General features: G+C 33.8%; 1 protein-coding gene across 1 annotated transcript in view; it reads right to left on the reverse strand.

Annotated features, from left to right (window-relative positions):
- Positions 1–2547: 2547 nt before the first annotated feature.
- Positions 2548–17602, reverse strand: part of LOC137405969 (arylsulfatase B-like) — a 34575-nt gene continuing 19520 nt past the window's right edge. Inside the window, exons 4-13 of the mRNA XM_068092457.1 lie at positions 17452–17555; positions 17068–17168; positions 14643–14713; positions 13502–13606; positions 11648–11729; positions 9295–9392; positions 6152–6401; positions 5499–5658; positions 4914–5089; positions 2548–2875 (exon numbers count right to left, since the gene is read on the reverse strand). Of these exons, the coding sequence (XP_067948558.1) occupies positions 2643–2875; positions 4914–5089; positions 5499–5658; positions 6152–6401; positions 9295–9392; positions 11648–11729; positions 13502–13606; positions 14643–14713; positions 17068–17168; positions 17452–17555 (1380 nt within the window). The 3' untranslated portion in view covers positions 2548–2642. The remainder of the gene's footprint in view (positions 2876–4913; positions 5090–5498; positions 5659–6151; positions 6402–9294; positions 9393–11647; positions 11730–13501; positions 13607–14642; positions 14714–17067; positions 17169–17451; positions 17556–17602) is intronic.

A 17602-nucleotide genomic window follows, 5' to 3' on the forward strand; every position in this document is an offset into this window, starting at 1 on the left:
TTTTTAACCGTAATATTTTTGATTTTTATTTATAGTTTACTTTATAGTAGTTTTTCATTTTTAATCCAATAAATATTTACCGTTTTCAAGATGGTAAACCTGCGCAATGTTTGACTCCCAAACGGTAGTTTTCAAGTAGGTTCTTTGCAATTTCCATGTGTTGTGCTATACAGGATTGGGTGTGGTCTTATTAAATCTGTGGACAATACAGTGTTCTTTTTGATGATGTTTCAATCATACCAAAATGTACCAAAATTTTTGAGTTTTTGTACCAAAATAGCAAAATTTTGTTGCTGTACGTTGGTGAACATCAATACAAAAAATTACTAGCCATGGAATTGTATTTTAGGAAAAACCAACCAATTGAAATGCATCTCAGTCACGATGAAGTTGTATTAGAGAATGTCTAGCATTATTGCTCTGCATGAGCTCGCTGAGCGAGTTCTAAATATCTAAATATCGCCTAATGTGTTTGTACCTTTAGTCTAGTAAAATAACCAATGACTCTCATGAAATTACACCAAGTACTAATATGACAGAGCAAGTCATGCCATGCTAATGTACAACTAGAAACCTGGCCATAGTTATAAATGCTTCAGCTCTTGAAAGCTTATTTGCCTACAAAGTTTTTATTCATTGGTAGGCAATGCCACTGTAACACTGTAAATAGTTGCTATGAGCCAACGTATTTGACAATTATTCTAAATTGTGAGTTTTTAGTAAATAAGCAGCTTTTTCAAATTTCAAAATGTTACCTAGTTCGCATGAAGACAAATCTTCAATGAGGCTTATACACACTTTGTTTGGGCTAAAACAATGGATACTTTAAGGTTTTGAGGCAATACAGCAATGATAAGTTGCATAAAATTGTTATAGAGGAGAATAGATATGATTGAGTAAGTATTTGCTTTTGTTGCCTTCCTATTGGATGAAACTAGATCTATGCTATTGGTCAATTTCTGTTGAAAAAATAGGTCATTTTTTGCAGTTTTGTAGCTTAGGGTAGTCGTGGTACATGAGGCCTCCAAGTTATGGGCTAGATCTGAAAGACCCAGCAATTTAAGGTTGAAAGCTTGCTGAGAGCTTTTTGTCAGATCGGCATTAAGCAGGGCTCAAACCAAAAATCCCATGGTTGACAGTCAAAGACGCTACCACGAGGTCACCCCGACACCCTACACTGGTGATCTACAGTATAGCCTAGTGTAGATCGCCATTTTCGTTATTTTTGGCTGAAACAGTGTGTCAACAATAATGCCCAGAAAATATTTGGTGAGATTTGACACCCCAGATGACACTACTGTTTCCTTTGGCCCAAGGTTTTATCTTTTTTTAAGGTTTGATTCAAGTGTGTCTCCATGCAAACTTGGCATACAAATTTAACCTTGAACAAATCAGAGGCAATTTGACAATACGTACTGTTTTTAAATTACTGGACCACACTTGAGATAACTCAGAAATTTTACTATGCTAAAATAAATCTACCCAGAGCTATCTCAGCATTTCCTGCTACTAAAATGAAATTGCTCCAATAGATTTCCAGCTAAAACCAAATTAAATCCATATTAATAACGTCACAAGAAAGTTATTTCAACAATGACTGTTTCATAATTTCTGCTTTTTTTCTTATTTGAGCCAAATCCAACAAACTGCAATTAAAAAAGTTCAAAAGAAACTGGCTTTTGGATTTCCAGAGTCTCTTAACAGTACAAAGATGCAGACCAGAATGTAGCAGCTGGTCCAGTAATATAGCATTTTTTATATGTCGCAGCGCTAACCAGAAAAAATGGGTTTACCTACTCCAGTATTTTAGTGTGTATGTATATGTATGTATATTTTTTTTATTCGTGTATATTTGATTAAAATAACTAGAGTGCTAGAATAAGTTAACTGCACTTAATACATTCCAACATTCTAGTTTGAACCCACCAACTTTTTCAGAGTAAGGAGAGCTGTTAACAGTTGTGACTACTTATCCATTTTATATTTTTTCTTATATATACATAAATAATTTATATATACGTGCTACCATACAGTATTTCAGTGTATAGTAGCACTTTGTGTAACTGAATGTTAATATAAAGAACAAATACTTCCATATTGTTTGATTTGTTGATCGGTAGATTACATCTAACAATCGTTAGTAAAATCATTTGAGAAAACCAACTGGAATCCATTTGACATATTTGTAGCTCTCAAAAAACTTTTGCAAAACCAGGAACTATGAGCAATAAATTTTAGCTTGTATTTGCAGCAAATTATAGTTTTCATACAATTCTTAAACAAAAGATATTACATATATGTTTAAATCTAAAATACATCACTAAAAATACAATGCAATAGATTTCAAAGAGTAATTGGTTATGTAAAATAATTATTTCCACCAAGCTATTTGACGAAAATTTACAATAAGTGTGTTGTTGATGATATGCTGATTTATACTAAAATATAAAAATGCTTGGTTCAAATTTCTAGCAACAATACTCATTAACGTCCCATGAACGAGCCACTGAGCTCACTAGCTCAGCGTCTGGTGATTAGGCTTTAATGATTCCATATGAATATAAGGCATGTAAAAAGTTCCAGGTTTCTACAGACTTATTTAGGTGATGTAAGGTGACCTTGACATGAACTGATAGCAGGAGCTAGTAGCAGGATGGGTCTGCTCCTATCAGAGGTGAATCTACTAAAGGGTCACAGTAGTTCTCTTGTGGTACCAAGTAGTTACCCCATTGCTTTACAGTGTAGTTGGTCTTGCCGATGTCAGGTCGATATATCGGTTTCACGGATTCCCACTTCGCTTCTTGAATTTTCCGTAACAGCCTTGCCACAAGAGCCGGGTGTTCATCGTACAAGTTCTTTGTTTCACGCGGGTCATCTAAAGAAGTTACCACTTTTAATATTATACACTGTGAAATGATCATAAATAATATTTCTGTTTTGTGGCCTTTTCTTGATTTATGTGTTAGTAACCATCTATGACAGTTATTTGATTCTAACAGCTGTTACAGTTAAACAATATCTGTCCTGAGATGGGTCACACATAATTGAATATTTTTCATTGCGCGCACTTTTAAACCTTCAGATAATAAATACACTTTACACCAAGTTAAATAAATATACACCAATTTTTGCTTTTGTTGTATCGAATGCAAAAATATAAAGCTTTTATTTAAAATCATAGATAACTATTTTGTCGAATTTTTAATAGCGCTTCGAAACTGAAACTGAAAATTTGAAAGTGTTGTTTAATTGCATTTTCTTATGGTAATTCTCAAAGTGAAATGAATGAATGACTAACTTACTCTATCAAATAGATAGTTGAAAATACTTTAATTATGCTAGCTTAAAAGAAACTATAAAATGGTTTATAAAATTCTAAAAATGTTGTGTTATATAAAAAAATTACAAAAACAAAGGTTCTAATACCGAGCAGTTAATTTAAAAATGTCTGATAAACTTTTCCTTTTAGTGAATAGCCAAATAACTTATGTAAACCAGCAAGACTCTGGTATACGCTATAGTGCAACCAAACAAGGAAAATTATAACAGGTTTGTAAATGTTTCTAGTTTTTTAATGAAAACAAAGCCTTCTAAATCATATCGTATTAGTGAAACCCACAAAATGTTGTTTAGCATTCACCTAATGCTGCTCATCTTCCACAAAAGTGTAATTTATAACCTTTTTAAAAGCGGTGTTTGTAGAGCAAAAACAATCATTTAAAAAAAGGCTTTTTCATACAAAGCCAAAACTTCATGCTTTGGCAAATCTCTTGATGGATTTTTATCAGAAAAATTCAAACTTTTGGGCACATGTTTTCATAAGATTATAACTTTCTTAGATAGTAACAACAAGACTTATTCATGTATTATTTTTGCTAAAATGCTAGTGAATTATTTATGTACATGGAATGGAAATTACAAAATTTTTTTCGAGAATCTTTACCATCAAATTTATATAAACTGATACTGGTACACTTGGCAGTACTGTGCACCATGAGAGATCGTCATGAGTAATCAGTATGTGTGCACAACTTACCGGTACAAAATTACGTCTCGATTAATTAATTTGGTAAAACCTAATATTTGCGAGTACAAATCGTCATAACTTTTGTACCACGCAGTCTATAAAATATGTTTTGATACAAAATGAATCACTATAAAATACTACATTAGCTGATGCCATGAAATTTGCCACAAATGTTTTGGAGAATGAGAATGAACATTTTTCTGGCAATTTTTGAAAAACCGTGAGTATGTCCAAGTCAGATGGTTTATCAATATTATTACAGTTTACGGCATTATTATTATTACTTATAGAATATGAATAACTACATGTACTTTTGGTAGTACTATTGTTTAATAAAAATCCCCAAAAGTCCGTAGATCTAAAATTCGTAAAAGTTTGCACTTGCAATGCATTTAGCAAGACTAGTCATTGCTAACAATAAATTGCGATAAAAAATAAGTTTTTTGTCAAAGTGAAACCATGCTCAGAATGGGTTGTAAACATATTTTTTATTGGTTCAAAACATGCAAATAGTTGTTTCCTTTTGTTTAAGCACATATACATGTACAATATTCATTTATTAACTAATCACTAATCAGAAACGATTTGTACGAAACCTGGTAAAGCCGCATAATGCGGCTCTTGGCCATACGGAAACGTTTTGTTGAGTCGTACTACATGTCTCGTAGAATAAAAGAGTTAATGGGTGAAGTGGTAAATGACCAAGAGTGTAGTAATATTGTGATTGTCTATGAATCTGATGCCTCAGACTTGATTCTCATGCGAAGGGGATCTTTTTTCCTAACACTTGTGGTGTGGCTGCAGGCGGACGGATGAATACTGCTTCTATTATGGTATAGTTTGTTGACTATATCGCAATCTTAGCTCTCAAGCATCCATAGCTTACCAATAACATTGAAGAGACATCTGACAACCCTTTCACCATTCACCATTCTATGGCAGTTATCTCCTGTTATGTCTGGTAGTTCTGGTGACTCTTCTGGCTTTGACCATTCTGTGTCAAGAGTATCTGGATCCACTATGTAATATTGGTAGCCATGGATGAGCTTGTAGTCCCTCCATCTTTAAATAGGCCCAAATTACAATGAGACAACTTTGAAGTTGTTTGCATTCGATACTGCACATCGTAGCACGGTAAAATTTTCACACACAAATGCTAGGTTGTTCTTTGACTGTAGGGTCACTTTTGTAAATGTTATTTGCTTTTATCAAGCTATATCAAAAAACTATGTTATTCTTCAATATTTTTCACATGTTTATTCCTTCCAATTCCATATTTGCAAGCTTTGAATAGCAATTTGAACAAAATGATTCGACAACATATTATGCATTCTCTGTATAAACTCATGAACTAAAGATTTATTATCAAGTTTCGTAAATCATGGAATCTTAAATAATTGAACTTGATAGCGACATTCTCTGTATCAGTCTAAGAAGGCTTCAAAAATAGTAAAATCTTGAACAAGTAAACCTGAAAGCTGCATCTTCAGTAGCACACTTTGGTGGATTCCTGTATTTGATCTTATTGTCAGTGAGCCCAACTAACATCTCTTCTCTTCTATTGTACTTTCTTTGTTCTGGACAATTATAGTTTGATCCCAGGTTGGCGAGCTGAGAGACTCCATCTAATCCTTATTGAAAAAAGAGCAAATGGCAACTAAAACAAATAACTTTTTAATAATCTGCGTATCAATATCGTATCTGTTGATGTTATAAAGGCTTATAGATTTTTATCTCAACTTATTAAGTTAGATCATTGTGTAAAAAGTAAATTAAATACTTGTGAAAAGAGAAGATGATTCCAAACATTTAAGCTAATATAAATTTAGTCATTTTAGCATCAGATGAGCTTTTTATAAGTAAATATGCTAAGCTGTATTGAGTTTCCTAAGCTTTACAGTTAATGAACCTTTGGCTTTTAACTCTTTTCAAAGATGCCATTGAGAGTTAAAAGCCACAATTTAGTGTATCAGAGGCTATCACAAATCTAATTTTTCTGTTTTGTTCAAGCACCTAACTTGGTTCTATATTCAGTTGTTTTTATGGGTGTTACCCAACCTACAGAGCAGCATATGCTTTTCAAGTGGCTGCTCTTTTTTAACAAGGTTCAGATTATAAACCTACCTTCTATTTTAAAATTGCTGCTTCTCCTTCCCTGCTTTGCTAGATGCACAAAAGTTGGCAGCCAATCAGTGACGTGTATTAAAAAGTCTCTCTCAGTGCCTCTTGTGCTTGATTTTAGTCTCGGATCATAGTAAACTGTTGGAACACGTACTCCGCCATCCATGAAAGTCAACTTTCCATTGCGAAGCGGATAGTTGTTTGCATAGTATTGATAGCCAGCATTCGCCGACGATTGTGACGCTCCCCCATTCTGTAAATTATAAATAGTTCTCAAGCTAAATCTACCTATATAGTTATGGAAGTCTGATCTTGTAATTTTGTGTGATATTGTTGCACTGACCAAATAATATAGGCATTAATTAAACAAATAAACTCGTTTGAGTTGGTAGACTGACGCTCAACTACCTGTGGTGATTTACCGCTTCTCAAACTTGTCAAATAATCTTTAATATGGTCAAACTGGTATTCTGTGACATCAAAAGATTTTTGCATGAAAAATGAGTTACATCCTCAGACAGCCAGAGCTCTAGGCATTACCTACAGCTTATTTAATATGAAAAAGCAGATACGCCTCAAGCAATGCCGGGCTCAGTTGGCAACCTTAAACCTTTCGTAATCTGTAAAAATGTGCAACGATCTATCTGATTAAAACTCAAGGATCTGTCTTTGTATGAACAGTTGCCCTTAATAAACATGTTCACGGATTGTTGTCGCGAAAGAAGTATAACAATTTATATTGAAAATAAGGGAAATCTTGAACCAAGCCTGATTTACTAATAATAATGAACAACATTTTATTGGAGAGAGAATTTTTAATGGATAGATAACTTCTTTGTATAAATTATATGTAGCAAGTGTCATGAAGATATCATCAATGTGTCGAAACTGTCTTTTTAAAGCCTCTTGTCAAGTTACATCCATATGCTCATTTTGCCTTGCACATACACTTACTTTGCACATACACTGACCTTGCACCTACACTTACCTTGCGCATACACTTACCTTGCGCATACACTTACCTTGCGGATACACTTACCTTGCGCATACACTTACCTTGCGCATACACTTACCTTGCGCATACACTTACCTTGCACATACACTTACCTTGCGGATACACTTACCTTGCGCATACACTTACCTTGCACATACACTTGCTTCGCACATACACTTACCTTGCACATACACTTACCTTGCGCATACACTTACCTTGCATATACACTTACCTTGCACATACACTTACCTTGCGCATACACTTACTTTGCACATACACTTACTTTGCGCATACACTTACCTTGAGCATACACTTAATTTGCATATACACTTACCTTGCGCATACACTTACCTTACGCATACACTTACCTTGCGCATACACTTACCTTGCGCATACACTTACCTTGCGCATACACTTACCTTGCACATACACTTACTTTGCACATACACTTAGCTTGTGCATACACTTAGCTTGTGCATACACTTACTTTGCACATACACTAACTTTGCACATACACTTACTTTGCGCATACACTTACCTTGCACATACACTTACCTTGCGCATACACTTACCTTGCATATACACTTACCTTGCACATACACTTACTTTGCACATACACTTACCTTGCGCATACACTTACCTTGCGCATACACTTGATATACAGAATTGGATTTTAAACTTTATGCATTTGAGCCGCCCCTTGCTTATTTTAGGTTTTTATTGAATTTTTAGTGCTTACAAAAAAGAGGAAACATACATTTATAAAAACATGCCACCAAAATAATTGAATAAATTAAAACAAAAAACTATTTTGGGAAAAATTAACAAAAGTTCTTTTGAATTGTTTTGTTATAAACGTGTACAGGTTGTCCGTAGTCCTAATACAACCGAAAAAACTTATTACTAAGCCAGTTGTTGAGATATGTTAAGCAGATTTGTTTTATTCCTCTCAGTGATTAGTAAAGTATTTTTACATAATTTGATGACCCCTTTACATGGGCACCATTAGCTAAACGAAGCCCACCAAGACGATATTCCAGTTCTTGTCATGTTCGCTGTAAGACATCCTCATCAATAGTGGCAATGGCATTAGAAATCCTTGTTTTCAAGTCAGTTAGGGTATGAACCTTTGTTTTATAAACAATATCCTACACATAACTCCACAGAAATGTGGTCTCCAGTGATATGTGACCATTGAATTGACACCTCTCTTCCAACCCATCAGTCAGGAAATGTTTCATTGAGAAACTGACGAACATGCAGTCTCCAATTTGGTATTGCGCCATCATGCTGGAAAATTATGACTGGTTGCACGCTGATTAGTTGTGGTGCCACATACTCAGAAGATCTAAGTAAACATAGCAGTTATTGTTGTCTCATGAAAGAAAAATGGAACTCTGTTGAAATTCTTGGCAACCACTTCTCTGTTTATCCAACACCATCCAGATCTCCATAAAGTTTTTGTGCCATCTGCGAATTGAAGAACGTGATAGTGGATTTTTCCCGTACATAGTTCTTTAGTTTTACGGAGACTGCACATCTGACTTTGTCTTAATGATACGCGTTGTGCCTTCTGTTGAGGAGTATTCATCCTAACCTATCCAGCTTGCCTTCTGTTACTAGAATGACTGTAATTTCAACTGTCTAAAACCACGACTGCAAGGGGAAAGGAAATTTTCCCCTTTGCCCTCACTAAAAAACTTCACGAATCACTGATAAAAATAAAACAACTCTGGTTAACGTATCTCAACAACTGAGTTACTAATAAAATTTCTATGTTGTGTCAGGGCATTACGGACACCCTGTACATACAATTCTTGGAACTATGTCAACATTTTGCTTGCTGAATTTTAAAATTTTTCCGCTAGGTTCACAGTATTATTCGCTAGCTATTTTGCTGAAACACTATTTTCAAATATTTGTTGACAACCCTAAGCAAATTGCATACCCAAGTAATAACAAGTAAAAGGAATAACAAGTTAGATGATATCTTTTGCTCAACAACGCATGTGAAAATGTCAAATCTGGAAAACATGAACCAGTATAGTTCACATTCAGTACTCCAGCTGCGCAGAAGTACCACGATACTAAAAATAGCAGTAAGGCAGCTTTACTTGTCTTACTTTTCAATGTTGAATATAAATATACTTACATCTGATGAAAAGATTACTACAGTGTTTTTATCAAGTCCGGCTTCCTTTATCGCTGCGAGAGTATCTCCTAACAGATCATCAAATGCAGATACCAGCCCTACATTAAATTATGTTAATTTGGTATTGTGTTGCTAGATTAAACAAAAGGGAAATAAGAGCCCGCGTGAAATCACAATACCGATAATTAGAGAAGTAGGGTTGACACAGGGGGACTTTGAGAGAGGATGTAGCATATGTGTGAGTTTTGATGATTGTAATAGAAATAACTACGAAAGGAGAAAACTGCAAGCATATAAACAGAGGGCTAACGCGTGATAGAAATGTAACAGAAGGCTAGCATGTGATAGCAATGTAATAGTGGGCTAGCATGAGATAGCAATGTAACAGAAGGCTAGCATGTGCTAGCAATGCAATAGAGGGCTAGCATGTCATAGCAATGTAACAGTGGGCTAGCATGACATAGCAATGTAGCAGAGGGCTAGCATGTGATAGCAATGCAATAGAGGGCTAGCATGTGATAGCAATGTAACAGAGGGCTAGCATGAGATAGCAATGTAACAGCGGTCTAGCATGTGATAGCAATGTAGCAGAGGGCTAGCATGTGATAGCAGTGTAAAGCCTGGTTTCCATATGACAGCGCAAGGTGCGCAACAAAGCGCACGACGTCGAGCGTAGGTCGGCGGTTGTGATGTGGAAACGTCAACGCACGATGATCTCGCGACGTGCGTACGCTGATCGCAAGGATCCAACAGAATGGATCCTTGCGATGAGTGCGCGCGATGATGTATCCCACAATACACCGCTCGACCTTTTCAACCTATCCCACAATTCAAATGAAGGGCTGTTTTCCGAAGAAATCTGTCTCCTGTACGAAAGAGTAAGCCTGGTTTTCATATGACAGCGCAAAGTCGCAGCGGAAGGCTGTTTTCTGAAGAAATTGGTCTCCTGTATGAAAAAGTAAGGAAATTACCCACCCTGTCCAATGCAAGCATGACACCTACGCGCGCTATGGAAACTCCTCATCGCAGCCCAAGCAATGCATTGCGCACGATCACTGGGCCACACACAATCATTGCGCTATCATATGGAAACCAGACTTAACAGAGGGCTAGCTTGTGATAGCAATGTAACAGTGGGCTAGCAGGTGATAGCAACGTAACAGAAGGCTAGCACGTGATATCAGTGTAATAGATGGTTAGCATGTGATAGCAATGTAACAGTGGGCTAGTATGTGATAGCAATGTAACAGAAGGCTAGTACGTGAGCGTTGTTCAAATCAACCAAAATACATAAAATGCTCAAAATTATGGAGTAAATTTTAGCTGGTTACTTCAATAGAGTAAATATGGACATCTTAATAAACAATATACAATTTGCATGAGAGTCATGCTGTGTTTAAAGATATGCTACAACCATCTGAAGTAAAGCAACTGAATTATGAAAGCTTTATATTTCTGATGGAAACTAAACATCAAACTATATTATTTTAAGAAAACTAACAAAAACTTGTTTGAAATTCAACTAATGGTGCTCATCTTTCACCAAAAAGTTGTTAATAACTTTTTAAAAGTGTCTTTTGTAAATGAAAAACAATCATTTGAAATAAAAATTTGCTATCTTTTATGTAAAGCCAAACTTTAATGTTTGGCAAACCCCTTGCTGAATTTTATTTAGGAAAGTTACCATTTTTTTGGCAACTACTCTCATAAAGCCACAACTTTTTTAGATATTTATTATAAAAGAAAATTCATGTAGCAGAAATTTAAATTCCTATTCCACCCTAATTACTATTACAAACTTCTAGAAGTTTGAAAATACTAAATTTTTACAATCAGACATTCTTTTACTATAAAAACTAGGTATCAGCTTTCATTTTAGGACTGAAGTTTTTGAACTGGCCCTGATACTCTAATACTTTTGAGGGAAACTATTAGTTGCGATATCAATCAATGCATCTTAGTATTAATTGTGAAACGATTCACTATTAATACTAATAATAAACTAATAAATTCAAATATAATAATAAAGTGCTTTATGGTGAAACATAAAAACTTTAAATGAGAATCAAGGAGCTCACTAGTTGGGCTCGTACTAAAAATAAAAATAGGCATAAGCATGGCTGGTTACCAAATTCAACCTGCTGAAAATGCTTGAGAAATTACTTTCAGAGTCATCAAGATTGCACATGTACTTCTGTAGCAGCTAAAGAACTGAATATATATAGTGCCATAAGTTTAATCATTTAATTAAATTTAAAACGCAAACTTGTACAAATCATGGAGCATACAGATTGGTTCTTAAAGATTGTAAGCCACAATTTTTAAGATCACAAAAATGTGCTATTCTACTCACCCAAATATGTTCTTCTGCTTTTTGTCTTGTTTACTGTAGCATTTAGGAATTCATGGTGAACATTAAACATTGCATCTGTCACCTGAAATAAGGATAAAACATTTTGAGATGTTTAGTGAAATTATCCACCGCTATTAGCAAGACGAAATATGAAGTTTTAAAAAATTATTAGAAAAAATGAATTTTATTACTTTAAATCAATGTGTTTATAGAAATAATATTGACTTTTAATCACAAACTTACTGTCAAACTGCAAATTAAAGTCACTTTTATTGTTGCTAATTTTTCTTTAGCTAGCTAAAAGATACTTGGCTGAATCTTGCAGCTGTATGTTACAACTAATTTCCAGTGCTTTTCTCACATGATTACAGTTAATGTCTTTACCTGCAAGTATACGCAGCTTATAATAGACATACATGTATGTGAAAGCTGAAGTTATTTAGATATTGCTAGTTAATAGAAACTAAATACTACTTATAAATTGACCAAATACTCAAGTTGGAATAAAAGAAACTCATAATAACACAATAAAATATGATATATAATATAATATTTCATAATGTACAATAAAATAATATATCGCAATTTAATATGATAAACTGTAATATTATTTACTATAATAGAATAAAAATTAATAAGATTGATATGATAAAATACGTCATAATAAGAATGATGATATACAAGGTCTGATCCAAAAGTTCCCGAAATGGAGTTGGATACACTTGCATATTTGTGTGATGGAAAAACCCATTGCACCATTTGCTCGGAAACATCTCCGGAATGTTGTCACAAAATTTCAGCTTGCTATGACAGCGCATTCCCATGTGAGCCAATGATATGTCAATGTCTGTCAGGTGCTTTTGGCGATTTTTGATAAATTTATCGTCATGTCTAATCCATCGGAACAGCGTATTTGCAGTAGATTTTGTGTGAAATTAGGGAAAACAATTACTCAGACAGTTGAAATGTTAAATATTGCTTTTAGAGATGCTGCTTTAAAAAACACAAAGTTTTGAGTGGCACAATCGTTTTTGTGAAGGTAGAGACAGTGCTGAAGATGATACGAGGTCTGGCAGACCAACGTCGGCAAGAACTTGCTCATCAATTGACAGTGTGAGGTCACTAGTCATGGCAGATCAATGTTGAACCATTAGAGAGATATCTGGAGAGACTGGGCTTGGTTTTGGAACTGTTCAAAAAGTTTTAACTGACGATTTAAACATGAGACGAGTCGCAGCAAAGTTTGTGCCAAGCTTGCTAACTGATGACCAAAACGAGCTCAGGATGCATGCTTGCAATGATTTCCAGGAAGCTTTCAGAATTGATCAAAACTTTATTTCGAAGGTCATAATATCTTTGTTTTCCCTAATTTCACACAAGATTTGATGCAAATACGCTGTTCCGGTTTATTAGACATGACGATAATTTAAAAGAAAAGCCACCGAAAGCACCTGACAGACCTTGACATTCTCATTCTCATTCTCATTCACACCTTCGTGTTCTCACATGAGAATGTGTTGTTATAGCAAGCTGAAATTTTGCTACAACACTCCGGAGATGTTTCCCAGCAAACGCCCCAATGGGTTTTTCCATCGCACGAATATGCAAGTGTATCCAACTTCATTCTGGGAACTTTCGGATCAGACCTCGTATGATATAACAAGATTGATAATATATGGTATAGCATATTATATAAAGTACATTAGATTATTATAGTGTAGTATAATATAACAAAGCAAGTTTCATTTAACGTATCATATAATGGACATATAGATGTTGTTGTGCATGCTGATGGCTAAAAACTCATCGCTACTTTTGATGAAATGACTAAATATACATGTATGTATAATATACCTGCAGAGGATCATGAGGTGCTGTTGGAGACACCCACATAAAAAGTGGTTTTGGATTGTCTTTGTGAGCCAAAATCATCTCCCTAGTGTCTCTGGCATCCTGCGTCTTTACCAATAATATAACCAACAGTTTTAAGTAGAACACCTCCTTATAGTATGAGGAAAATCGTTGACCAAATGTGCCAGCATTTAGAGTAAGAAATACTAGACTAACATTTACTGACATCACAAAGCGGTGATCCACAACTCTTCTATCAAAATAAGAATGGTAAAAATGAAGTTAAAAATATAATTGAACAGTAAGATCAAGCTCCAGAATTTAATGTCTTATGTTCGACTTAGCATGATATTTGATTTTTTTCATTTAGAAAACACTTAAAAATAATACTTTCTGCCTAAAGGCATTATAAAAATTATTGTTAGAAATACTGAGTTATCTTTATATTTTATACTTTTTTTGTTTTCAAGTAGCAGTTTTTAAGTGTTTCAAGTAGTTTTTTAGTGTTTTCAAGTAGTATAAATAGATTTTAAACAAAATATTACGGTAAAAATAACTAAATTGAAATTTCAAGTTGTTTCAGGTTAAGAAAGTGAGGTGCTAAAAGGAAATTTTGATAAAATAATCAAAATTAGAGCGGTAATAAAAGTGGAAATAATTGCAATAATAACAATTATTATTATTATAATAATTATATAATAGTAATATAATAATACTAACAGCAATAATTGCGATGCTCTATTTGAGATCAAAGAAGCAGAAATAAAGCTACCGAAAAAATTAATATATTACTAATTACAATATTCATAACAAAAATAACAATAATTCTAATGAAGTGTCTTTTATAATTATATTCATGTCTCTAAAATATTTATTTAAGCTGAGTTTTAATAAAAATTTTTTAAAAAAGCTCAAGCTTTATTTATAACAAAGTCATGTGTTTTTTATTTTATAGAATAAAGTAATCTAATAATCTATAGCTAACATATATTCTAGCTATGATGACTTATACAAACCAGTGCCATTAATATTGAACAAAATTATTTAAAAGTTTATTATTTGCAGTTTGTTATTTAAATTTATTTATTGCATTATACTACTAAGCTCGGTCTAACCCAGTACAATGATATATTGTTGCACATACTGTCATATGTGTTCCGATGTTCTCTGTGGTAGGCCTGTTGTTAATACGCCTCTGTAGAACACCGTACTCAGCTGAAAGAATGCATATAAACAAATAAAAAATGTACTAAATTACTCAAACAGATATGTGGTGTACACGCATGTAGTTTATATAGAGTGGCTGTTGTACTGTACTGTAGTGCAGTTTGAAAAAAAATATTTTAAGCCGATGTTGAAAGATGTTTCCAATCAGCTTTCGTTATTCAAGCACCATAAATTTTTCTTTGCAAGTACCTGAATGCGAGAATCTTTTATGAGCGGAATAAGTGAGCTGGCCATCAAGCACCCTTAATCTCAGTAGTAGCCAAAATTGAAGCTAGAATCATTTTGTTATCAGCTTGTTCAAGTTCATTTGAGATTGTTCAAATCTATTCATGCTAGAGGGCTTTTTCAATCTGTTGGGTTGCATAAGGCTACAATCTAAGATTTTTTAGAAATGCTAGATGCGTGTTATAGCACAGCTTGAGATGCTCTAAGATATACCTACAGAAAGTTAATCTAAGATTATTTTACGTTACTATCTGTATATATATAGGCCTATATATAAAACTAGCTAAATGCCCACCTTTTTCCGGGTAATAAAAAATCTTTGGACATAAAATTTATTTGTATTTAACATATACAACATTTACCACTTTACTTTTAAACTTCATAACGCGAAAAAAGTGTTTTGTGTAATTCAAAAGAAATAGGAGAAAAATAAGACAAATGTAAAAGTAAAATAATTAGCAAGTGAGGACCAGGTAATCTGTTTTGCTACAATAGTTATAAGGAAAAATTATTTGACACTCATACAGTTATTACTAATTGAGAAAACAAAGTAAAAAACATGAACATGTTGAATTAATAATAACAATGATTACATAGAAGTGTATATGTATAAACAGGCTACTGTTGTAACCGAGGCTATCCATTCACTCTTAAAATACGGTGATACTAGATCCTCTCGATACTGGTATAAACGTAAATATGAGTTATTGGAGTGTTTTTGTTGTATACTTTGTCTGACCAAAGGGAGAGAAAGTTTAGACACAATTCTTACTTGAGACAATACAGCAATTCATTTGTAATAACTTCAAATTTAATAGTTCTTAGTGATAGCCATGAGGAATAATCGGAAATTGGAGCTGGTCATAGGACATTTGAAATTGAAACGCCACATTTGAAAATTACAAATTAAAAAATAGGTGATGTATTTTGAGATAGCTTTTCAGGTTTTTAAAAAAACAAAATAAATGCAAAAGGTGATACCAATTAATAATAAAATTTGCATTCCCATTTAGCAATAAGGATACGTAAACAAAATTGCCATGCACGGTATGAATGACTTAGGTCTGTGGTTAGATGTGCATGTTTTCAAACTTGCGGTTGCAATCTAGGTGAGTTCAAATCTAGTACGAGGTGCACTTTTCGTGGCTAAAACTTTATTGCTATAGCTGAACAGACCAGAAACACGGAGATTTATATTTATACATGTAGATGCAGTAGATGAGGGCTGATAAATATGTTATGCTGTTTTGCTCCTCAATTTCCCCACTTTATAAGTTTTAGATGAATGTGATTTACCTCTTTCACTACTGCAAGCCTATGTTTCGGCTTGGGCTACTTTATCTTTCTGGCCAGAAGCCGATACATCGGCTTTTAAACAGTCTGTTAGTTTATTTATAATTACTCAGCTTTCGCTTCAGATAGACCAATAAAATCTGGCCTCCATGAAAACAAGCTTGTTGCTAACAATATACACAGATTAGTAGATCTCTCATTAGCGGCTAACTGATTTTCAAACAGAAAGTTGCACGGAAATAGCACGGAGAAAAAAGAATACTGCGATTGCTTAAGCAGTAGAAGCTTCTAACATTCTTAGCCATTGAGACTCCAGTAACTCTATATCGAGTGATTCTGACTTTTCTAGTGCATGTATTTCACGTGAAAAACTGTAATAGAAACTGAATATTAAAGCGACAGTCAAAATGCAACTCTCGAAATTGCTAGCAAAATATTGTTGGTATAGTTTGTAAAATCTTTTACTGTTTTTAATTGAAATTAATTTAACATTTATTTTATTTCCTAATAAAATATCTTTTTTTCAACAAATTGTTTTTTAAATTAACTGGATATCTTCATTCTTTCCCAAGTTATTACAAAATTAGTGACATTTTGTCAACATTTTTGTGAATAGAAAAAATAAATTCGGTAGCAAAAAAGTTAAACTGGCATTCAAGTATTTTGAAATGTTGTTCTATGAGTGTTTTGGTGCAATTAAGATCATCTCTTAGTTCCACTAAGAGAAGACAACCCTTGAGCATGAGCCTATAATTTGTATAGCTTTTTTTTTCTATGCCGTAACAGAACCTATACAAATTATCAACCATGGTTCATAAACTCACTCCAATTAAAGTAATGAGCAGAGCCAGTATAAATTCCTCTAAACTCGTCTACTCCTCTGCTTCCTGGCCTACAGGTTGTGTTGCAATATCCGAGGTGCCATCTGAAATATATAAAATCTAGTGTAATATTTTTCTATCCACAATAAATCTATTTAGACAGTAAGTCAGACATAAAATTCAATAGTAAGTTCTCACTCATCGAGCAAACAGATACCTGATATAAAGTAGTAAGCTTACAGTTAGTATTCTAAAAAATAATTGAAACATTCAAGTCAACAACCGTTTCAAATTGAAAAGCAAGTAGAGATTTTCCCATGTGCTTCAATGTTTAGAAATTGTCCAAAACAAAATGTTATCAGATCTGTGAAAGTTAGTGGTACTCACTTGCCAACAAATTTAGTGACATATCCCTCCTCCTTCATATATTCAAAGATGGTTTTCTGCTCAATGGGAAGACAACTCAAGCTCTCTTCTAATATTACAAGTAACTGCAGAACAGTACAGTCACAAGTTACCAGCCAATTATAAATGAACA

This window comes from Watersipora subatra, chromosome 10 (assembly GCF_963576615.1).
Source record: "Watersipora subatra chromosome 10, tzWatSuba1.1, whole genome shotgun sequence".
In the NCBI taxonomy this organism is placed as follows: domain Eukaryota; kingdom Metazoa; phylum Bryozoa; class Gymnolaemata; order Cheilostomatida; family Watersiporidae; genus Watersipora; species Watersipora subatra.